The sequence below is a fragment of the Panthera tigris genome, chromosome C1 (genome assembly GCF_018350195.1).
Source record: "Panthera tigris isolate Pti1 chromosome C1, P.tigris_Pti1_mat1.1, whole genome shotgun sequence".
Lineage (NCBI taxonomy): Eukaryota > Metazoa > Chordata > Mammalia > Carnivora > Felidae > Panthera > Panthera tigris.
In genome coordinates, this window is record NC_056667.1 from 21697062 (window position 1) to 21721008 (window position 23947).

The 23947-nt window shown below is 37.8% G+C and overlaps 1 protein-coding gene across 20 annotated transcripts in view; it reads left to right on the forward strand.

The window, feature by feature from the left end:
* Nucleotides 1-23947, forward strand: part of EPB41 (erythrocyte membrane protein band 4.1) — a 200218-nt gene that overhangs the window by 118069 nt on the left and 58202 nt on the right. For all 20 annotated transcript variants that reach the window (XM_015544635.2, XM_015544632.2, XM_042996028.1 and 17 more), the window contains 6 exons: nt 351-426; nt 4323-4541; nt 11856-11943; nt 14907-15059; nt 18127-18224; nt 20787-20959. In XM_015544635.2, coding sequence (XP_015400121.1) covers nt 351-426; nt 4323-4541; nt 11856-11943; nt 14907-15059; nt 18127-18224; nt 20787-20959 — 807 coding nt within the window. The remainder of the gene's footprint in view (nt 1-350; nt 427-4322; nt 4542-11855; nt 11944-14906; nt 15060-18126; nt 18225-20786; nt 20960-23947) is intronic.

Consider the following 23947-nt stretch of genomic DNA (forward strand, 5'->3'; position numbering starts at 1 on the left):
ATGCATTTTATGTTTAGAAAGATCTTGTCAAATTGTCCTCCATAGTGTACCAATTTATACTCATATCAGCAATAGATAATTGTGTTTATTTTCCACACCAACGATAGGTGTTATCAAGTATTTTATATCAATTAACCTAATACAGAGCTCAAAGAGAAAAAAAAATCACACTTTCAAACTCTTAAGTGGTTCTAAACAACTTTTTCTTTCTTAAATAAATATCAAATCTTTCCACAAAGCATGAGAATATTTAAAAAAACTCAGGAAAAGAAAACTTTGAATATTTTTGGTGCTCTAACAATCAGAAACTTAGGCATAAGCATACAATTCTTTTGTGTTTACCTTTACAGGTGTCCCCTGGAATTTCACCTTTAATGTCAAGTTTTATCCACCTGACCCAGCACAGTTAACAGAAGATATAACAAGGTAAATAATTTATTAATAGTTAAATATAGAATTAGTAATTCTCATTTTCATAAGCTGTGGGAATTTCCCTATTCAGAACTGAAGAAAAATTCTGTGCTATTAAAATGGGAAGTTTCTGGTCACTTCAAGACAGGTTTGCAAATAAGTGAGCCTTAAAGCCTCATTTATCTGTGATGTGCCTAGAGGAAATTGGCAGGGAAATTAACCTTGCTTCTCATGGGTATTATGACAAGTTGTGTACAGGACGCCTATAAACCACATGCCCTCCACAGGGCAAGATGCAAATATAGTGGTAAAATAGCTCTTCTACTTTTTCCCTTTGATACTCCTTCCCCACTGTGTTTTCTTTACAGGGATCAAAAAAGCTGAAGCCTGTGTTACTATTGTTTTTTCTTATCTCCCTTTTAAAGTATGTGATTAGGCAGTTTGTGAGTTCAAGCCCCGCATCAGGCTCTGTGCTGACAGCTCAGAGCCTGGAGCCTGCTTCGGATTCTCTGTCTCATTCTCTCTCTGCCCCTCCTCCCTCACGTGTGGTCTGTCTCTCTGTCTCTCAAAAATAAATGAAAATGTAAAAAAAAAATTTTTTTTTTAAAGTGTGTGATTAGGTACATAATCCTCATGAGCTGAATCTTTTTCAGTAATTTTTGAGCCCACTTGATTTATGAAATAAATGTTGTACTCTTTGAAAACAACTTACTGATTTCTTTTAGGAAAGTGACCTCTATTGGATTCTATATAAATATTAATAATAAAAAAGAAAATTGAAAACCAGCATATTGTAAAGAATACTGTTATACATATTTATTTATATCCATAACATCCTTATACATATTAGGTGCTTGGCAAATGTTTGTTAAATTGAACTGTTGGTTACTGAGAAATGACTTTCTAATCTGATATTGTTGTCAACTATCTGACAAATATACAGTTTCTATACTCCAGTTTTCATATCGCTCAAATAAGGGAATAGCCTAAGTAAACTCCAAATCTGATTGTTAAGTACAGTAAAACCTTGGTTTGTGAGCATAATTCATTCTGGAAACATACTTGTAATTCAAAGCACTTGTATATCAAAGAGAATTTCCCCATAAGAAATAATGGAAACTCAGATGATTCGTTCCATATAATAATGACTACAATACTGTAATATAATACAAAATAATAAAGAAAATACAAAATATAAAGAAAAATTAACAAATTAACTTGCACTTAACTTTGAAAACCTTTGTGGCTGGTGTGAGGGAGATGAGAGAGGAGGGTTATTGTGTAGGATGACTTTCACTATCAGTAACGGAATCACTTCTATTGGCTCAATGAAATCTTTTTCTTTTCGTGCAACTTTAACAAGGACACTATCCAATGACACTTGCTTTTGCCTCCTTTTGAGGATTTCGTGGAAATTGACAATGCGTTGTCATTAAACAGATTTATTGCTCAGACTGCCTCAGTCTTATTTGGGTGGTGCTTTTCTACAAAATTTTGCACTGTTTCCCCCATTTTATACATCTCCCTAATCTCAGTTGAAGTGAGGGATTCTTCTGCTTTTTTTCTCCTCTTCCTCTTCTCCAGACGAGATGCAGACATAGACTTCTTATAAAAGCTTGCAATTTCGGCCACTTGCATAACTTGTTCATACTTCTTGATGATTTCCTTTTTAACTTCCACTGTAATCATCTCCTTCTTCTTACCACCTTCTTTTCAACCTTTTTCTGCACGGGGCTATTGTATACGCTTGCACAGATGTTGACTACAGTATTAATAAACTCTTGTTATATACTCTATTTAATATAACTGGCAATAAGGCAGCAGAGGAAAGGGTCTATATCTGCAGGCAGCCGTGACCTAGAATGAAGCAAAGCATTCCTAAGCTTACTTTTGTACGGAAAAGCAATGTACTGTCCTTCGGTGCTTTGAAGTTAAAAAAATGCACTAGTGCCAGTTGTGGGTGCCTTCCAACATTCTGAAAAATCACTGATTCCTACCAGATACCATCGGCTGAGACCGAGCATCAGAGCATGGGAGATGATCACCCACAATCCCACAGCAAGAGAAAGAACCATTCATTGACTCAGTTGTGATCATGTGACTTTTGACGTCATGTACTATTCATATTGCAAGACCTCGCTCGTTTATCAAGTTAAAATTTATTAGAATGTTTGCTCACTCACAGAACAAGTTACTCACAATCCAAGGTTTTATTGTACTATGAAAGTTTAAAAAAATTATTCTTTGTCTAGATAATCCTTAGTACATTCTTGAAGTTGAGATGTCATCTCTGGCCTGAAAAAATTGTTTTGGTTATTTCATTTTCACATGTAATATTTGTCTCTTAAAGTTGCTTCTTATTCATCTTCCTTGAGGTTATGTATAAAACAATACAAATCCCTGAAATTTTTTGCTAATTACCCACATCTTAGAGGAGATTAAGATTCTTGTGATTTGGTTGGCGTTCCTCTTTTTTTAAAAACGTATGTAGGGGCGCCTGGGTGGCTCAGTCGGTTGAGTGACCGACTTCCGCTCAGGTCATGATCTCGTGGTCTGTGAGTTTGAGCCCTGCGTCGGGCTCTGTTTTGACAGCTCAGAGCCTGGAGCCTGCTTCTGATTCTGTATCTCCTTCTCTCTCTGCCCCTCCTCCACTCATGCTCTGTCTCTCTCTGTCTCATAAATAAATAAACATTAAAAAAATCAAAATAAAATCAAAATAAAAACGTGTGTAGTGACTAATTATAGATAGCAAAACGATTGTTGATATCTACATTATTCAACACCTTATTATGGTCAAAGCAAGGATATAATTCTAATTAATACGGGAATTTTCAATTTAATCATATCTCCCAGCTTTCCTGTTTGGTCAAACAGTCTGTATTGGTCAACTCAGAAAAAGTGCTAAGCAGGTCAGGATCACAGGTGTAAACATTATACTGATGGAGATGAATGCCTAACATGTAGGGGCACATGGTTGGTTTGTTCTACTTAACAGTTTTAACCCCAGTATGAATTTCCAACAATGTAGCACACTGGTGGCATCAGTCCTATAAGACGAGAGTGAATGGAAGGCTTAGCCCATCTTGAAGAGAAAACAGCTGAAAATGTTCATATCCTACTAAAAATGTGTCCATAATGTCATCTTTTTATGTGAAGGACAGTATCTACACATTTGGCAAAGCAGTTTGATAGAAGGAATCCAGTTTTGTAGCCAAACAGCCTTTATTACTATATGACATTGAGCAAGCTTAGTCTTTGAAACTGCCTCTCTATCTGTAATTTGGTGATGATACCCACCAAACATTTTTTTTTGTGAAGATTAGATGAGATAATTTATGTGTATATGGTACTTAATGTACTCAATAAAATATTAATTTCTTTACCTCCTTCAGACTTTTCCCAGTTTCTCCTCTTTTCTTTCTTTTTTGTTATTGAGATATAATTGACATACAGTGTTATATTAGTTTCTGGTGTGCAACATAATGATTCAATATTTGCATATATTATGAAATGATCACAATAGGTCTAGTTCACATCCATCACCACACATAATTACAAAAATGTTTTTTTCTGGTGATGAGAACTTTTAAGATCTACTCTCTTAGCAACTTCTTTTCTTTTTAAATTGCCTTCCAGACATGAGCCCAACATAGTTAAAGGGTTTTTTTTTTTTTTTTTGAGTTTTTATGTGGAAAAATTTTAAACATGCAGAAAGGAAAAAATAATAGTATGATGAACAACCATGTACCCACTACCTAGGTTAAACAATTATTAGCATTATCTCATACTTACTTAATCTCTCTTGTTTTTCTCCCTCCATATCTCTGTCTCATTCCCCCTTTCTTCCTCTTTCTCTATATTTTGTTTTTGTTGTTACTGACATAGTAACATTTTTTCTCTTTTGGCTGTAGGTATTATTTATGCCTCCAGCTTCGACAGGACATAGTTGCAGGACGTCTGCCCTGTTCCTTTGCAACCTTAGCGTTATTAGGTTCTTATACCATCCAGTCTGAGCTGGGAGACTATGACCCAGAACTTCATGGTGCGGATTATGTTAGTGATTTTAAACTGGCCCCAAATCAGACCAAGGAACTTGAAGAGAAGGTCATGGAACTGCATAAGTCATACAGGTAAGTATGTTTCCAGGGTTTTTTCTGTGTTTGCTTTGGCAATAAGTTTAAACTCTTGACCTGGTTTGATTTGGTGTTTGTCTTGGAGGGAATGTGGTGCTGTAGAAAGAGTCAGCTCGATCCCCTCCACTGTTTGACTTTGAGCAGGTCATTTAAGTCCTTGGAACCTCCTGTTTTCTCATCAGGGTGATAGGTGTTGCATTGTAGGATGAAAACTAAATGAGGCAATATATGGAAAGCACTAAGCACTGTGTCTGGCACATAGTAGGTACTCAATAAATGTTAGCTATTGTTATCTTACCTTTTTTCAGATTTTAAAATTATTATGCTATATATTAGATACTTTAAGATCATTAAAGCAGGGTTCTTAGGCTATCTGTACATGGATAAACTTCAGAGGACCCATGAACCCCCTGAAGGTATTTTTAAAAGTCTTGATTGAATTCAGTGCTTTTTTTCATGGAGATTGTTGGTAATGTTGGGAGGTATCATCACACAGTGATCAAAAGCAAGGACTTATAGTCAGACTGAGCTGGGTTGAAATCTTGGCTCTGCTTGGTCCTGGCCTTGTGACCCCAAGTTATTCACTTAACCTCTCTGAGTCTCAGGTTCCTTTTTTAAAAAAAATTTTTTTTTAATGTTTATATATTTTTGAGAGAGAGAGACAGAGAGACAGAGAGAATGAGCAAGCAGGGGAGGGATAGGAAGAGGGAGACAGAGAATCCTAAACAGGCTCCACACTGTGAGAGCAGAGCCTGATGTGGGGCTCCAAGTCACGAACTGTGACATCATGACCTGAGTTGAAATCAAGAGTTGGCAGCTTAATCGACTGAACCACCCAGGCACCCTGAGCCTCAGGTTCCTTTAACGTCTGATGGAGATTATTACCTCAGAGTAAATAGGGCAATGGCTAGGATTAGAAAAGATACTGTGTGGAAAAACTTAATATAGTGTCTTACGCATTGTCAAAATTCAGTAAATGTTAGTTAATATTTTTAAAAATTAATTTATTTATTTTGAGAGAGACAGAGAGAGTGAGCAAGGTAAGGGCAGAGAGAGAGGGAGAGAGAGAATCCCAGGCAGGCTCCACACTGTCAGCACAGAACCCGTTGCAGGGCTCGAACTCATGAACCATGAGGTCATGACCTGAGCCAAAGCTGAGAGTCAGAAGCACCCCGATGCCACCCAAGCACCCCAATGTTAGCTAATATTAAAGTGCCGGAATAATTTGTGTTTCTTTCTCTGTATGTCCCATTGTTATTTAAGTGACTTGCTGTAGCTAAATTTTACAGCCTGCCTTAGCTTATTAACATGAATGTCTGATCTTGGCCTTGAGTCAGTACCCTGAGTTATGTTAGTGTGAGTTAGGAGAATCCAGCTATCTTTTAAGCCAGACATTTAAAAAATTTGTAAATATGTGAAATAATGTCACTTTTTTATGTTACTACATTTTGGGAAAATACTGTTATTTTTCACACACAAAAAAGTTATGAATGTTAAAATATGAGTTTATTCTTTAAAGATTTAATAAAAATTTAACATTTTTCTTAGTTTTAATTTCTAATGTAGTAAATATTGATAGATATAACCCACATAAAGAAAAGCTCTTTGGAGCCCTCAGTAAGTGTTGAGAGTGAAGGGATCCTAAGGTCAAAGTTTAAGAACCACTGAGCTAGGTGATGAGATGGAAGCATGGGCTCTGGAATCAGCCTGTCTCGCTTTGAGTGAGACTCTGTTCCTTATTAGCTTTATGACTCTTGTAAATTACATAAGCCCTCTGAGGTTCAGTTTTCTCATCTGAAAAATAAGGATAGTGATAGGAATTTTGTGATTGTTAAAAATATGAAGTGGTTAGCATAGTGACTAGTATATAGTGAGAGTATTTTTTAGCCTAATAATTCCTAACCCCATTTTACAAGTGATGGCTGTGAATCTAGGTTTAGGGAACTACTTTTTATAACTTAACTGAATTTAAGCCCAAATAAGCGAAATGATCTCAAGAGATAGGTGGATATGGTCCAGTTTGATATTCTGTGAGGTATATGGATAGAAATTAAGCAGTAATAGATCTCCATGACTAGAAAATTTAGAGGTGAGTCATCTTGGAATTGCTCCTTTTTGGAAAGATTGGCACTCTTTACAAACAGAAAGCCAAATGGAAATTTTAATTATGTCCAACAACATGGCACTTTAAATAATCCAGAGAAACTTCTGCTGAAGCAGAAACATTTTACTATGCATTGAAAAGTACAAGCAAATACCACCCTGTTCTCAGATAAACAGAAGACTGCCTACGTACATGGAACCCTTAGTTAGTGGCCCTTTGCCCAGACGGAGACTTTGAAGCTATAATTAACTTTAAATTTATACTAGCAAATCAAGCTTTAAAATGAATTGCCGTCCATGTATGGGTACTAGGAAAGTATGTAAACTTGTCAGTTGCCCCCCACTTAATTATTTGAAATCTCAGTCCTTAATTAGGAGATGCAACAAACATTATTAAAAGGCTGTCACATAACATTGGAATTCACTGAATGGCTTTATATCCGGACCACACTTGCTCAAAATAAATACAGAGAAACTTTGTTTTAGTTTCTCTTTTTAATGAGCAGGACTTAACCAGTGCCAAAGCTCTCTGGTTAGATGCTTTTGTAAGTTTGCAGTCCGTTCAAGTAGTAAATTATGAGGTGGTACTGAATAAATTCACAATGGTTTAGAGGTATCTAACCTCTTCCCAGCTAGTTTATTATACTTCAAGAGTCTGTGAATCTGGGTTTAGAGAACTACAGAACTAAATTTTCCGAGAAAAATTTAGGAGAAACCATGATCTTTAAATTTTTAAGGTGAAAATAATTTAAATTTAATTTGTGATATTAAATTTGTAAAGTAAATGTGTTGTATTTACATGTACAGTTCTGTGAGTAGTGGGATTATGAGAGATTTTATTTCCCCCCATGTTCTTATACAATGAATGTGTATGATTTTTATAATCATAAATAGCTTCCTGAAACAATTTTGTTTTGCCATTAGGTAGCATAGAGGAAGATAGTCATCCATGCAGAGAGGCCATCTGGCTGGGGATATTGGGGTCTAAGCAGGGTGGAGAGAGTTATTCATGGATAGGGGGCCAGCCTGGCATGAAGAACCAGAGCTCAAACAGTATGAAGTGGGCACGTGGTGGTAGTTATGAGAGGCAGAGCAGATTGAGAAGGGCATCCATGTGGGGGTAAGGCCTGCATTGGGTGGAGGCCATCCACATGGGGTGGTACCTGATACAAGGTGTTGAAGCCTGGGCAGGGTGAAGAAGATGTCCATGGAAGGGATAGCCTACCACTAGAAGTCAGAACCTGAGTGAGGTAATGAGGGCATCCCTGTGTGGGGAATAACCCAGCATGAGGGGTTTAGAGTCCAGTCAAGGTGAAAAGGGCATTCATGTAGGGGAGGAGTCAGTGGTAGCAATGAGAGATTGGTTATGTACAAGGAGTTGATCAAATTAGTATATTAATGATAATGGGAGTCAGATTTCTCACTGTCAGTAAAGGGTGATACACAGTATGGAGAGGGAGAAACCCTGTGGTATTGCATTAAAACTGAAGGTGTCAGTGCTAATTCATGATTTCTGATAGATAGATGTGTAAATAGGCGCGCGCACACACACACACACACACACACACACACACACACACACTTACTCTAAGTCTACATTGTTCTAGAAGGAGGTACTTTAAAAATGCCAGAAATGATCAGAAGGGTACAGAATCCAGCTTGGGGAGGCTCCCACTGGCCAAATCTGGTCCAATTTAAGCACTAAAATAAATAAGGAAAATAATTGATTATATTGCATTGAATAAAATGAGAATCTCTGAGTCCATACTGATATAAAGGAATAAGTTGAAAGTTTAATAAGGAATAGGATATTCAAAGGTTTCAAACTATATTCCCACAAAATGGTTATTAATTGCAAAGAGATAAATAGGAATTTCACAGCGGGGAAGCCTGGCAACATCAGTGATGAAAAAGAACATCATCCATGAGGGGACAAGTTGAAATTGTGTACTTACCACCTGATAGGATGCAGTGAGAACGCAGAGCCATTTCTGTGCTATTCTTGTCAAAGATGCAAAACCTGAATCAACTCATGGAGAAACATCAGGCCCAAATTGAGGGTCATTCTGTAGAATAACTGGCCTGTGATCCTCACAAGGTCAAGATTATGAAAGTCAGGGAGAGATTAAGGAACTGTCCCAGACTGAAGAAGACCAGAGACATGAACTCAGTGACACTCCTGATACTCACTAAGCTGGGCCTTTCTGCTGTACAGAACATAATTTTTTTTAAGCTTATTTATTTTGAGACAGAGAGGGAGAGTGCGAGCAGGGGAGGGGCAGAGAGAGGGAGAGAGAGAGAGAATCCCAAGCAGACTCCACACTGTCAGTGCACAGCCCAATGCAGGGCTCGAACTCACAAACCCTGAGATCATGACCTGAGCCAAAACCAAGAGTCAGATGCTTAACCAACTGAGCCACTCAGGCGTCCCTGTACAGACCATTTTTTAAACAAATGACTAAACTTGAGTGGGGTCTGAGGATTAGATAGCAGTAATGTATTAAAATTTATTTCGGGGCACCTGGGTGGCTCAGTCAGTTAAGCATTCGACTTTGGCTCAGGTCATGATCTCACGGGCTGTGAGTTCGAGCCCCACGTCGGACTCTGTGCTGACAGCTCAGAGCCTGGAGCCTGCTTCAGATTCTGTGTCTTCCTCTCGCTCTGCCCCTCCCCTGCTCATGCTCTGTCTCTCTCTGTCTCAAAAATAAATAAAAACATTAAAAAAAAGAGTTATTCCTGCTTTTGATGGTTCTATTGAGGTTACGTAGAAAAATGTCCTTGTTTGTAGGAATTACACATTAAAGTGTTGGGAGAGATGGGTGATCAGGTTGACAGTTTGCTCTCAGATAGTTCAGGAAAATATTATTTGCACTGTAGGTAACTTTTAAGTTTAAGTGTGTTTCAAAAATGTTTAAATTATATTAAAAATTTTTCATGCAAACATCAGCCAAATTTCAAATATAAGTATTATTTTCAACTAACAAGGAAATTCATAGCTTTAAATATCTCTTCTTACTACTTGTCCTTAATATAATTTATTTATTTATATTTTAAAAAATATATTATTATTTAAGTAATCTCTACACCCAACAGGGGGCTGGAACTCACGACCCCAAGATCAAGAGTCACATTCTCTTTTCCAACTGAGCCAGCCAGGTGCCTCTGCCCTTAATATAATTTTAAAGCATGCTTACTTAGAAAAGCCTTTAACCACATAGTCTGAAACTTAAATCTGTATTTAAATTGACCCTATTAATGTCCCTTAGAGTTGGAGGAATAAAGATAGAGATTTTATCATGATTGCCTCATTTAATGTTTTAAAATTTGCCTTCAAGTTCAAGTAAGTGATCAGTTATTTCTCTTTTATGAATTATGTATAAATGTTCCACTGTACCATCATCAGAAACCTAAAGTTGCAATAATAATAAACATTAATATTTTGCAGAGCAGTTTCACAACCATTATCTCATTTTATCCTACTAATCACATTCATTCATTCAGTAAAATAAAAAATTCATTGCCTATCCTAGTCTCTGGAATTAGGTATTATTATGAATCTTCCTTTATAGTTAGAAGATTGAGGGAGACGCCAGGTCACCACTCTCAAGTGCCGGACGCATGATTCCAGCTTGAGTAATGCGACTTGAATCCTGCCTAAAGCCTTCTGCCTTAAAGTCACAACTTGCCTGTGGCTATGTTATCCCTCAGGGCCTATTTCTTCATCACAAAATCAAACTGTTGGACTCTATAATCTTCAAGCTCCAATCCAGCTTCAAAACCCAGAAATTCAAGCCATCGATAATAACAACAATAACAAAAACTATAAAATGATTAGGAGTAACCTTAACTAGAAAAGTATATAACTTATATGGGGGAGGGGGGGGTGGGCGGGAGGAACAACCCTGTAAAATTTTCCTGAGCTGTTTTTAGTGACGTGAATATACAGACTTGCACATGTGTTAATTTTCCCACTCTCCTTTTTGTGTGTGTGTTCAAGTTTTAGATCTGTTAGTAAATAGAATTCAGGTGTGATGATTTAGTGCTTGTGAAAAAAAGTTTATTTGGGGAGGCTGAGTCATTAACAGAGCTGCATCCTCTCTGCTGAGATTTTGGTGGTTGTTCCAAGGAACCCTTTGTTCTTTTTAATGAGACTAAGGACAGATGGATTTAGAAGAGACTTTTTTCCATTAAATGAATAGGCTACTGCTGCTTTGTATAGTTTAAGGCAGTCCTCCTGGAAGCAGGCATTTACTCAGTTTTTCTTTGGAGGTGTGGCGGCATTGTTGTCAGTGTGAAGTCATATTTGATTGGCCTCAATTGTTCAGCACTAGGAGTGATGTCTTTTTCTTCAAAGCTCAACATAACAGCTCATGAGCACTTTTCAAAAGAGGGGAAGGTTACAAAGGAGAAGGAAAGACCATCACAGTGACCATTTAGACAGTGAGACTGATTGTTTTCAAACAGATCTAATTCATTATATGCCTAGTAATGAAGACATCTTAATAACAGGGAAAGCAGCCCCATTATCTACTGCTTCTATTAACCAATTTATTTTGTTTAGATCAGTGGGCAGGACACCATCTGTTACCAGAAATTTTCTTTTCATCAAGCCTGTCCCCATTAAGAGTCGCCAGTTAAGTAACTTCAGCTGCCCTCCTGTTTAATTTCCATAATAATTCAGGAGTACACAGAGAAAAAGGCAGCTAAGAGGATATTGTAAATTGTACCATGCCCTCAGAGGATTTAGTTTGGTCGCCTCCTTGGCAAGAAAAATTAGTGGGAGGAGCTTATGTGTGTTAGAGAAAAAGGCTGAGGAGAGGGAGGGTAGAATGGATGGTGGAAGCTTTAAGGAAACTGTTAAGCAAGATTTGTTTTAAAACCTTTTTTTTCTAATAGCTTTTTGGTGACTTTGTTTTTCTCTGAGATCTCTTTTACTAAGGTATATGTCAATGATTTAGACACAGGTAGTGATAAGAATCCTTTTCCCTAATATTCTACTTTCAGGACTATGAAATATATCCATGTACATCTGTGTGTGTATATATATATGTATATATATATATATATATATACATATATATATACACATATATATATATGTATGTATGTATGTTTGTGTGTTTATATGACGTACAACTAATATATGAGTGTTATTATTGTAAATGTTGGCACTGTGATGCTCTATTTTCAATTTTTATTCTACCAAAGGTCCATGACTCCAGCTCAAGCTGACCTGGAATTTCTTGAGAATGCCAAAAAGTTGTCTATGTATGGTGTTGACCTTCATAAAGCAAAGGTAATGATAATTTTGGCCTTTGTTACTGAGCGTGTATCAGACCTGGGTCATATAATACTTGTTACCAACTTGCATCTGGGGTACTATAAAACATTGAAAAAAGATAGTTCTTGTTAGAACTTTAAGTGTATAATTTGAATTGCCCCTTTGCAATTCCACCGTCAGAATGCCGCTGCACATCTAAGCCCCTCTAAGGATCAAAGATACAGCACAGAACAGAAGTGATATTTTCCTAAATATTTGAAAATATAGAGATAGCAGCCAACATCACCTACATCAGAATCACCTGGAACATGTATTAAGTATGCAGATTCTCAAGCTCCTCCCACATTTACTGAATTGCTTTGAACAAGACGCTAGATCTCCAAGTTTACTAAACATCTCAAATTACGCTCATTCACACCTGAATCACACCTGAGAACCATTGGCTTAAGGTAGTGGTTCTCAAAGGATGGCCTCATAACCAACATTTAGCATCATCTGGGAACTTGTGAGGCACATTTCAGGCCCCATCCCAGACTTACTGAATCAGAAATGCTGCACGTGGAGCCCAGCAATCTCTGTCTATAAGCTATTTCTATAAGCTCTCCAGGTGATTCTAGTGCACGTGGGATGAACCACAGGGTTCATTTGGAAACTACTGGGTTAAGAATTGTAAACTTGGGCTTTAATGGTTGTTCTGCCTCATATAACCTAACAGAATAAATACTTAAGGGAAGTTCCTTGACTTCTTTCGTCTTTCACTACTGAAATGGCTGAGAGTGGTGAGGGTGTGTGTGTGAGGAGTTTGTGAGGGAATGGGCTCAAGAGATAATATGAAGCTCATTTTTTAATTTTTATTTTTACCATTAAACTTTTTTTTAATTTTTTTTTTTTTGAGAGAGAGAGAGAGAGAGAGAGAGCACGAGTGGGGGAAGGGAGAGAAAGATGGAGACATACAGAATCCGAAGCAGGCTGCAGGCTCTAAGCTGTCAGCACAGAGCCCTATGTGAGGTTTGAACTCACAAGATGTGAGATCATGACCTGAGCTGAAGTTGGATGCTTAACCAGCTGAGCCACCCATGTGCCCCAATATGAAGTTCATTTAGAGGAACTTAATAACTAAGATGCATCATGAGGGGACTCAAAACCATGTCCATTGAGAAAGTAAAGGAATACAGATACTTAGCCCACAGAAGAGAAAATTTAGGGAAGATTTAACACCTGTCTTTGTGTGTTTGAAGGATAACTGTGTGAAGTAGACATTTCACTATGCCTCCAAATATAAAGCTAGAGCCGGTAAAATGGAAATTACAGGGAAATACTATTCAGCTTGGTTTGACAAATTGCTTAACAGAGCTATTCTAAGATGGAATGGGTTACCTCATTCCATAGCGAGTGTTCTGTCGCTGGAGATATTCCAGAATCGGTACAATAATCTCTTGGTAGGAATTTAGAAAAGGACATTCAAATATCTGGTGTGTGATTGGACTAACATGACCTTTCATGCTTCTCCCACCCTGAAAATCTGATATGTGAAGATTTTTCCTTCTTTATTAGAGTCCATTAATTCTAATAAAATTTCATTACATGTTAGTGGTGGTTCTTAAAATGTTGCTCTGGATTGTTTGGGGCTGGGTACTTCTGTGAATCTGTAAAGTAGATGGCAGAAAAATCAGAATTGGAATTGTTTGGTTTTGCTTCTCAATTCTTGCTGCAGGCTGATATCGTTGCTGTAATTATCAGGAATAGATGAAGAAGTCAGGCAGCATGTTCCTTTCCCAAATGTTGTAAAGCAAATTGTTTCCCCAAAACATAATTAAGAGAGAGATGTAGTTGTACCCACAGGCTTTAAGAATTTAAGAGGGCATCTTCTGGGAAATTCTCAGTTATATAGTCATTGAGTTTATAATTTTTACTTCTCGGTTTTTTTTGTACATAACACATATGCCATTAACATGTTTCTCTATACTCATTTTGGGGAAAGGAGTAGTCAAGAAACATTTGATTCTGGGTTTTGATTACCTATATAAATAGTTGTCTGTAGAGATTTATTCAGGTGAAATTTATTCCTTATTAGACAGGGATGATTAATATATATTTAATTTTAAAAAATTACTAAAGAGGCATATAAATATGTCTTTATCTTATCTCGCTGTTCCTTCTTGACTTTGGGATGATATTTATAATTTAATATACTTAACATCAGTAATTACAAAAGTCTGAGATTCTCCATACTGAGTTTATATAGGAAGAGAACTCCTTTACTTACCATGATTTTTGGACGAGTGGCCACATTATCATAAAAAGAACAAGAATTATAATTGTGCATGCATATTTGGTAGTAGACATAGCCCTCAGCCCTAGCCTCTAGAAGTCATGTGGTCTACTGACTTAAACATGCACGTATAGGACATAGGTAGCTACCGTAGCTACCATAGTTATTATTTACTGATTATGATAGTGGCAAGTTTGAGTATTTTAGAACTGGGAGACCAAAATGAATGTTTACCCTAGAATTCTCATATGCAGGCAGGCATGGTAAAAGTAGATTAATGTCTCTTTTTGGATTATTAAGGAACACCTTTTTGGAAGATACAGAGGCTCAGTTTTATGGGAGAAGTGTTATAAAGTTAGATGAGGTGCAAGCCCAATGACATTTCACAATGGCTTTGGGGAGTGGCGGTGGTGGTTATATTGCTCCTTAGAGTAGTTAGTTGCTTCAGTGTGTAAGATGTGTGCATGTCAGTATTTCTTGGACCTGAGAAGAGCGGATGTTCACTCATGGTGGTATAGTAACATTTTTAGTAACATACAGTAACATTTTTATATGGACTGAACAGTCCTGTAGATTATGATTGTTAGGTTGAGCTTTACTTTTTAATGTATGCTTTGTGTTTTTGGTTATTGATATATCAAATAAGAGTCAGCAATGTGTTGAGTACTTTGCTGAACGCTGAGCTGCTATCACTTTTGTTTTTCAGGACTTGGAGGGAGTGGATATCATCCTAGGTGTCTGCTCTAGTGGCCTTCTGGTTTATAAAGATAAGCTGAGAATTAACCGCTTTCCTTGGCCCAAAGTGCTGAAGATTTCTTACAAACGTAGCAGCTTTTTCATCAAGATTCGACCTGGAGAGGTACATAATCCATGCTTCTTTCCTCCTGAATCAAATATAGACCATGTTGAAAATACCTTTTCATTCCTGTTTTCCTTGTTATGTCATCAAAGAGATCTCTTGGGATACTTGGGTGGCTCAGTAGGTTGAGTGTCTGTCTCTTGATATTGGCTCAGGTCATGAGCCCAGGGATGTGGGATTGAGCCTGGCATTGGGCTCCATGCTAAGCGTGGATCCTGCTTAAGATTCTCCCTCTCTGTCTCTCTCTCCCTCTCTCTCTCTCTTTCTCTCCCCCACTCTCTCTCTAAATAAAATAAGTAAATAAGCAGTCTCTCTGTAGCTAACTATTCAGGAGCTGATAATTCTGTTTTCTAAATTAATCAGCCCCATGATGCTTCTTGTCTTCCTCACTACTGATCTTCTGGTTTCTTCTGGATCTTCTGGTTTCTCTTTATGGAAGTAAATATACCATGGCCAAAAGTTAATCTTGGATTGATAAACTTGTTTCTTGTTTACTCCGGGTAAAATCTTGATGGAAAAATATTTATAAATATTTATAAATTAAGTAGCAGGAGATTTTTAAATGGTGGGGTTAAGATACTCATGTTTTGCACCACCACCACCTTACCTGATGTAATTAAGATTTATTTGTATGTGTAGCTTCTAGTGGTTACTGAGAATGTATTCTACGTCAAGTTATAGATTAAAAAAAATTTTTTTAATGTTTATTTACTTTTGAGAGAGAGAGAGAGAGAGAGAGAGAGAGACCGAGTGAACGCAGGGGAGGGGCAGAGAGAGACAGAGACACAGAATCTGAAGTAGGCTCCAGGCTCTGAGCTGTCAGCACAGAGCCAGACGCAGTGCTTGAACCCACGAACCTTGAGATCATGCCCTGAGCCGAAGTCAGATGCTTAACGGACTGAGCAACTCAGGCACCTCTCAAGTTCTAGATTTTTAATAGAGTTGGATGTTCAACTTTATACCAGACAACTCAGTTATTAGTTGGTGTTCAAGATTCAGGATATACTAATGCTGGCCAAACTTAACTTTTACATTAAAGAGCTATCATGGCACAGTAGAAAATTGTTTAAGTAGGAATTAAATTTTATAAAGTTCTAGCTCCTACTCTGCCTCTACCACCTACTAAACAAAATAACCAGGACAAGTCTATGGCTCAGCTTCCTTATCATTCGAGCGGGATAATACCTTCTCTCTCTTGACTTGAAGATCACATGAGATGACAGCTATAAAAGCTCAAAGTAAGAAAGCAGTGCACCAATGTAATGTGGCGTGTTTTTGTGTGTGTATCACCATCTGCTGGTGAAAAATGGCTCATTATTTTAGCTTGGGAATACTGGATGTACAGCCTTAAAAATCTTGGATAAGCTCAATGAAGCATTTATTTAATACCGTAATTATTTACCTGTACCTAACAAAGAACAATCAGTGTCTTCCCTCAAAAATTTCAAATCTAAGAGTCATTCAGTCACCAAATATTTATTGAGGGCTTTCATTAGGCCAGGCACTATTCTAGGGTCTAGGAATATAATAGTGAATAAAAGAGTTCATCCCTAACCGATCTTACATTTTAATCTCTTTTTTGTAACGTTTATTCATTTTTTTGAGAGACAGAGACAGAACACAAACGGGGGGAGGGCCAGAGAGAGAGGGAGACATAGAATCTGAAGCAGGCTCCAGGCTCTGAGCTGTGAGCACAGAGCCCGATGCGGGGCTGGAACCCACCAACTGTGAGATCATGACCTGACCCGAAGTTGGACGCTTAACTGACTGAGCTACCCAGGCACCCCACCTGTCTTACATTTAATGTGGGAGGGCAAAAACTTTACACACACACACACACACACACACACACACACACACACACACACACAAATATGATAAAGGAAATACTTGGGGTTTTTTTTAATAACACCTGTATAATACATACTAAAACACAGGATTCTTTTTTTTTTATTAATGTTTTTATTTTATTTTTGAGACAGAGAGAGACAGAACATGAGCAGGGGAGGGGCAGAGAGAGAGGGAGACACAGAATCCGAAGCAGGCTCCAGGCTCTGAGCTGTCAACACAGAGCCCGACGGGGGGCTTGAACTCAGACCGTGAGATCATGACCTGAGCCGAAGTCGGACGCTTAACTGACTGAGACACCCAGGCGCCCCATAAAACACAGGATTCTTAAGAAAGCATTTAGGAACAAGAGTAGGATTTTGAGAAGTATAGTATTATGTCTACAGTAGATGACCTAGCAGTTACATGGTATAGTAGAAACCGGGAAAATCTCGTTCTGCTACTTATAGCTATGAGACTGAACAAATAACTTCTCTGATCTTAGTTTCTTCATGTGTAAAAATATAGATGACACTATTTAATCATAGTGTTATTGGCAATAATAGGCACTAAAAATGTCAGTTTCTTTTCCATCTTGTAAAGTATGCTTAAGGTAGAAACAAAGAGGCAAAAGACTAGCAGGACAGTGTTTCTAGTATCCTTGGCAGGCTATGGTTTGCTTCAAAGAAGTATTCAGATAAACTAGTGGTCAATCAAAGGAAAAAGAAGACATTTAATAATTCAGGAATCTGGTTTGAGCCAAAATCTTAAGCTTCTATTACTAATAATAATTGCATAATAATATTGGTTGATTGGAGAAATCATCTGCTATCCCATTCCCTGGTCATATAGTAGTAGAAGTATCCCAAATGCAGACAGTGACTAAGGAAGAACAAGTAGTCTGGACAATCAAAAGGTGACTTAATTATGTCTCAGAAAAATGTACAGTGTGTGTGTGTGTGTGTGTCTGTGTGTCTGTGTGTGTCTGTGTGTGTGTGTCTGTGTCTGTGGGGGGAATGGGTGCTGAATAAAATAAGATGCATTCCCTGGCTTCCCTGCTGTTGAAAAAGCCCTGAGTACATTTCTGTTGGTAAGTAGAAAAAATTTTGAAATGATACTTTATGTTTTGAAACCAGTAACATTCTTTTATTCACAATGTCCTCTTCTGTAACACCGTATTTCTGATATTGTATCACTTTAGTAAAATAATCATGTTTCATGTTTATTCATGTTTTTATAGCAAGAGCAATATGAAAGTACCATTGGATTCAAGCTTCCCAGTTACCGAGCAGCTAAGAAATTATGGAAAGTCTGTGTAGAGCATCACACATTTTTCAGGTATTGTTCTCACTTAAGTATTTTTCAAGGATAAGTTATGCATGTTTCTATTTTAAACCTGCTATTGAAATTCCCTTCTTTGTATGGCTGGCATTCTTTTATTTAGCTCAGGTGAGATCATCTTAAGCGAGACAAAATAAATCCACTTCTCTTCCCTTGGGTTGAAAAACATGCCTCAACATTCCCAAAGCACCTTTCTGTGTATGATGGAAGGAGAAAAGAAGTGAGAAAAAGGAATCTGTATTTATTAGGGGCTCTGTGATCATCTTAACTGGAGCTAAACTAAATTCAGTCTGTCAGGAAGAAGTACCCTGACCTACCTCCACATGGAATTTCTTTAAGCAATGCTTAACTACTTTCTGTGGGGCTGTTCTATTAGAAGGTGAAAGGTAGGAAGCTGATCATTATCTTGGCTCTAATCAACCCCAGAAAAGAAGTACAGAGAACCATCTTTAAAGCCCAGTTGTATCAGATAATCAGAAGATGGGAGAAAGTTTAATCTGCTCTACTCTTCAAGAGGCTACATCATTAACCCCTTGTAGTCATTTACCAAACATTTTCTGTGTGCTTACCCTTTGTATAGGCACTGTAGTAGACATTGAGAATATACCACAAGATAGTTCTAGTCCCTGTCCTGAGGGAACAGTCTAGCAGAGAAGACAGACCTTAGACAAGTATTTACCTGCATTGAAAGGAGAGTCAGCTAGGGGTGCCTGGGTGGCTCAGTCGGTTAAACATCTGACTCTGGATTTTGGCTCCGGTCATGATCCCACAATTTGTGAGACTGAGCCCCGAGTCAGGCTCTGTGTGCTATCAGCATGGGATTCTTTCACTCACTCTCTCTCTCTGCCCTTCCCCCGCTCCCCTTCTCCCCCTCTCACCCTGTGTGTCTCAAAAATAAATAAATAAACTTACAAAAAGAAAGAAAGAAAGGAGAGCCAGCTAGTTTTGTCCCTTTGCCTTTTAAAGAAAATGTTATTATGTGAAACTGCATACATAGTAAAGAAAGTGGTATAATGAATTGCCCTTGTACCTACCTTTGGATCTATCACCCAGCCTAAATATTATCACCTCAAGGCCATTCTTGTTTCATCTATATCCCCCCTACCCATTCCTTCCCACTCCCTTCCAGAGATTTTGAAGCAAATCCCAGATTTTATGTCAGTTGGCTGTTTATGAATGGCTTTTAAGAGAGATGACCATGATATCTTCTACTTCTATTTGTATGTTCATATCATACTTAGCACCATAGCACACTGGACAGGAAGAAAAATCAGGGAAAAGAACATTTTAATTCTCAGTGCAGGATAAACATAAAGATTCACTTCATAACCAATTAAGGAACTTTAATTATTGGCATTGAAATATTTCCCTATGTTCTTATCATCCTCTTCTTTAAAATCAAACCAAGAAAATAGTTTTTAAAAAGGGTAAGGGTGAAAAGGAGTTTTTTGAATGTTTCATATTTATGGTATAGACTTCAGCTAGAGCCAAAGTGTTTACTTGTAGGACAGCATATTTAGATCTGTTTTATCAAAATAAGAGAATATATTAATATGTGATGCCTCAGCAAACAAAAGGAAGTAAATATTTGCTGAATTAAAATAAACTATCCCAAAGGGAAGAAGTACTATCTTTTTGGTAGTATTTGATATAGCAATTTATGTATTTATTCAGCAAACATTTATTGAGTGGCAAATTCATGCCAGGCACTATGCCAGGAGTGAAAACACAAAGGTAAATAAATCATAGTCTTTATCCTTTACCCATAGAGACCCCAGAGCCTTGTAGTGGAGACCAGCACATAAATAGATTGTTTCAGTTCAGTGTAGTAAATGTCCTGGCAAAAGAGATTATAGGGGTATAACGTAGAAAGAAGATGGGGTTCCTAACTGTGTTAAATGCACCAAATAACATATTTAATGGGTTCATAGGCACTAACTGAGTTCGGAGTGCATTTGACAAAATTATTATTGTGTATTTTTCAACAGTTTTTAAAGTGTATTTATTTATTGAGGAGGGGAGGGGCAGAGAAGCGGAGAGAGAGCATCCCAAGCAGGCTTTGCACTGATGCGGGGCTCAAACCCATGAACCATGAGATCATGAACTGAGCCCAAGTCAAGAGTCAGATGCTTAACCAACTGAGCCACCCAGGTACCCTGACAAAATTATTATTTTAATAGAATGGAAAAAGTACTCTGGGCTTGGACCCCGTTGCTGCCCAACCTCTTAATAGCTATGTGATCTTAAAACAGTAACTTCTTTTTGAAAGTTCAGTTTCTTGTATCTGTAAAGTGGTGAAAATATTACAGTGCTATAAAAGCATTTTGAAAACCATAAAGCCCTATCTATAGGGATATATGATGATATTATTAATATAGGCCTCAATTAAATTATACGTGTTGCTTTGAGAAATGATGTAGAATTAAAATAATGATTGCTTGATTAGAACTCCGTCTTAGTAACTGTAAGGAAACTATGAGATTAATTCATGATTTCTTTAATCTCACAGTCTCATTAGAGAGAAATAATATGTATAATTATGTTTTTCTCCCTCTCTAGACTGACATCTACAGACACCATTCCTAAAAGCAAATTTCTTGCCCTGGGATCCAAATTTCGATACAGTGGCCGGACTCAGGCTCAGACCAGGCAAGCTAGTGCTCTGATTGACAGGCCTGCTCCACACTTTGAGCGTACAGCAAGCAAACGGGCATCCCGGAGCCTTGATGGAGGTTGGTATTGAATATTAATGATTTCCTGTGATCCTAACTCATTAGGGAGAGATAAAAGAAGTACAGTTGTCTGTAAGGGAGCCAAATGAAAGAATCTCAGTGGTAAGTGAAATGGATCTTACTAATTGTCTGTTTCAGTGGGCTCATCTTAAGAAAAGTAGAACCATAGTTCAGAGAGAGTAGTAACTAGATCAAGGTTCCACTGCTAGGTAGTAGTGGATAAACACCATTAGAATTAGGATTCAGAATATTTACCACAGAGTGAACACCTAATATAGTATACTGAACTAAAACCCTCTTGAATGTTTTGAAATAGTTATTTTTTCAAGTAGGAAAGAGGAAAAGCATCTCACTCACTAGAGCGGTCATGTAAAAAGTTTAGATCATTTGTCATGTGGCAGTTAGAGATAGAAAAAGCAGTTGTGTTATTGGAGTCTCTAAATTTTGTTTAAACAGGAAATAGATAAGTTTCATGATTGTATATAAAACAGAAGATCTTTCTGAATTTTTCTTAGTCTCAAGGATTGAGAGTATTACTGAAATAACGTAATAAGTCATATTCAGTATGTGGCTAATAAAAATTTCAGAAGGCAATAACCAAAGTAGAGTATTATTGATCATATTTATTAAGGACTCACCAAGACCCAGCTCTATGATATCTGCTGTAAAAGCAAGGTGCATGTTACAGAAGTTAAAGGTTTGGGTTCTGGAATCAGATAGCCCTGGTTCCAAGCTCAACCCCTGCATTTATGATCTATCTTCTGGGTCAAGTTACTTAATCTCCATGCCTTGGGTTTCCCATTTATAAAATGGGCATGACGATAATATAATTGTACCTCAAAGAGTTTTCATGAAGAATAAATCAGATGATGTATATATGGTGCTTAGCACAATGGCTGGCACTTAATAAGTGACCACAAAATATTAGGTATCATTAAGATATTGTTAATTTTCTGGCCACAGCATTATTACTTTGTTTTATATCATCCAAAATTATGCTGCCATATTTTGATTTATTGCACGATGGGAACATATATCAGAGACACCTTGCTCAGTTTAAGAGTGTCACACTTGGAAAAGAGATGACCCAAGCAGAACTTTTATGCTTCCACAGTGCAAGCCATACTTCTTTCTTTCTGATGTTTCTCTACTGTCCTGAGTTTGAAGGGGCCGTTTTAATAGTAACAGAACAAGGCAGATTGCAGGCTTTGTCTTCTTCAGTCATCATGGCAACATTTGGAATCTGGCTCAAAAATTAAATAACTTTTCTTAGGATAGCTAATAAGTGGATTGGGGTACATACTGGTTTGACTCCAAAACCCATGTTCTTTCAGATACTTACTCACTTATTCCTTTGTTCAGTAACTTATTTTACATTTCCTATGTGTCAGGTATTGTTCTAGTCAATGGAGATAAAGCTGTGAACATACAAACGTGGTCTCTGTCCTCACACGGCTTACATTCTCTGGGTAGAAACAAAGATAAAACAGTATCAGATAGTGATAAGTGCTATGAAGAAAATAAAAGAGAGTGATGGGATAAAGAGTACCTGGGGATGGGAGACACTGGATGGCTGTTTGAGATTGAGTGGTTTGTATCTAAATGTAAATTTAGAAGGTTACTCTGAGGAGCTTCATTTGAACTGAGACCTGAATTATGAGAAGGAGCCCGCCATCCCAAAACCCAGGGGAAGAACATTCTCAAAGAGGGAGTAACAAGTACAAAGATCTGCAGGTAGGAATGAGCTTGGCATGGGTCTAGATCAGTGCTGTCCCATAGAACTTTGTGTACCGATGGAAATCTGTTTGGTGATGTCCAGTTTAGTGACCTATGGCCACATATGGCCAATTGTGAACTTGAAATGTGGCTAAGTTACTAAGGAACTGAATTTTAATTCAGTTTACATTTAAATAGCCATATGTGGCTAGTGGCTCCCATATTAGACAGCACAGGTCTAGATCCTAGTAAATGGAAGGGAAAGGAGTAAAAACAGTAAGTAAGGTCAGGGGTGCCTGGGTGGCTCAGTCAGTTAAGCGTCCAACTCTTGATCTCAGCTCAGGTCTCATCTCAGGGATCAAGGTTTTGATCTCAGGGTCAAGTCTTTTTTTTTTTTTTTTTTTTTTTAATTTATTTTGTGAGAGAGAGAGTGAGCATGCTCATATGCACGTGGCGGGAGGGTCAGAGAGAGAGGGAGATAGAGAATCCCAAGCAGGCTCCACACTGTCAGCGCAGAGCCCCACATGGGGCTCGAAGCCACAAACTGTGAGAGTTGATGCTTAACTGACTGAGCCACCCAGGTGTCCCTCGGGGTCAGGTCTTGATCTCAGGGTTATGAGTTGGGCTCAGCGCTGGGTGTGGACCCTACTTTAGAAAAAAAATAATGAGGTCAGAGAAGTAAGTGGAAGGGGCCAGATTGTCTAAGGCCTTATAGGCCATTAAAGAGTTTAGATTTTATTTTAGTTACAATAGAAAGCTATTAGAGGGCATGATGTGATCTGATTTTCCATTTTTAAAAGACCATTTTGACTGCTGGGTGAATGCTCCATCGAAGGGGCAGTAAAGCAGAAGCATGAAGTCTGTTGCAGGATCTGGGTGAGAGATGATGACAGCTGGGGCTTAAGTATTGGCAATGAAGAAGGGGAAAAGTGGCCAGAGATACATTTTGGAGGTAGGCCTGACAGAATTACTGATAAATTAAGTGTTGGAAATGGCAAGGAAAAGAAAATCAAGATTTATTCCTAGGTTTGATCGTTTAGTACAATGGGAAAGTCTGAGAGAGAAGCACAGTTGGGGATATGGAAAATCAAAACTTCTGTTTTAGGCATGTTAAGTTTTAAATATGATCACTCAATCCTTATGTCTGCCATATTTATATAACACCATCAGGCATCTCCTTCTTTGTCGAGTAAAGTATCCTACCTCCAGTTTACCTTGAATTTGGGGAGCTATTATTTTTGTTTGTTTGTTTTTATCCCTAATTTTCAGTGA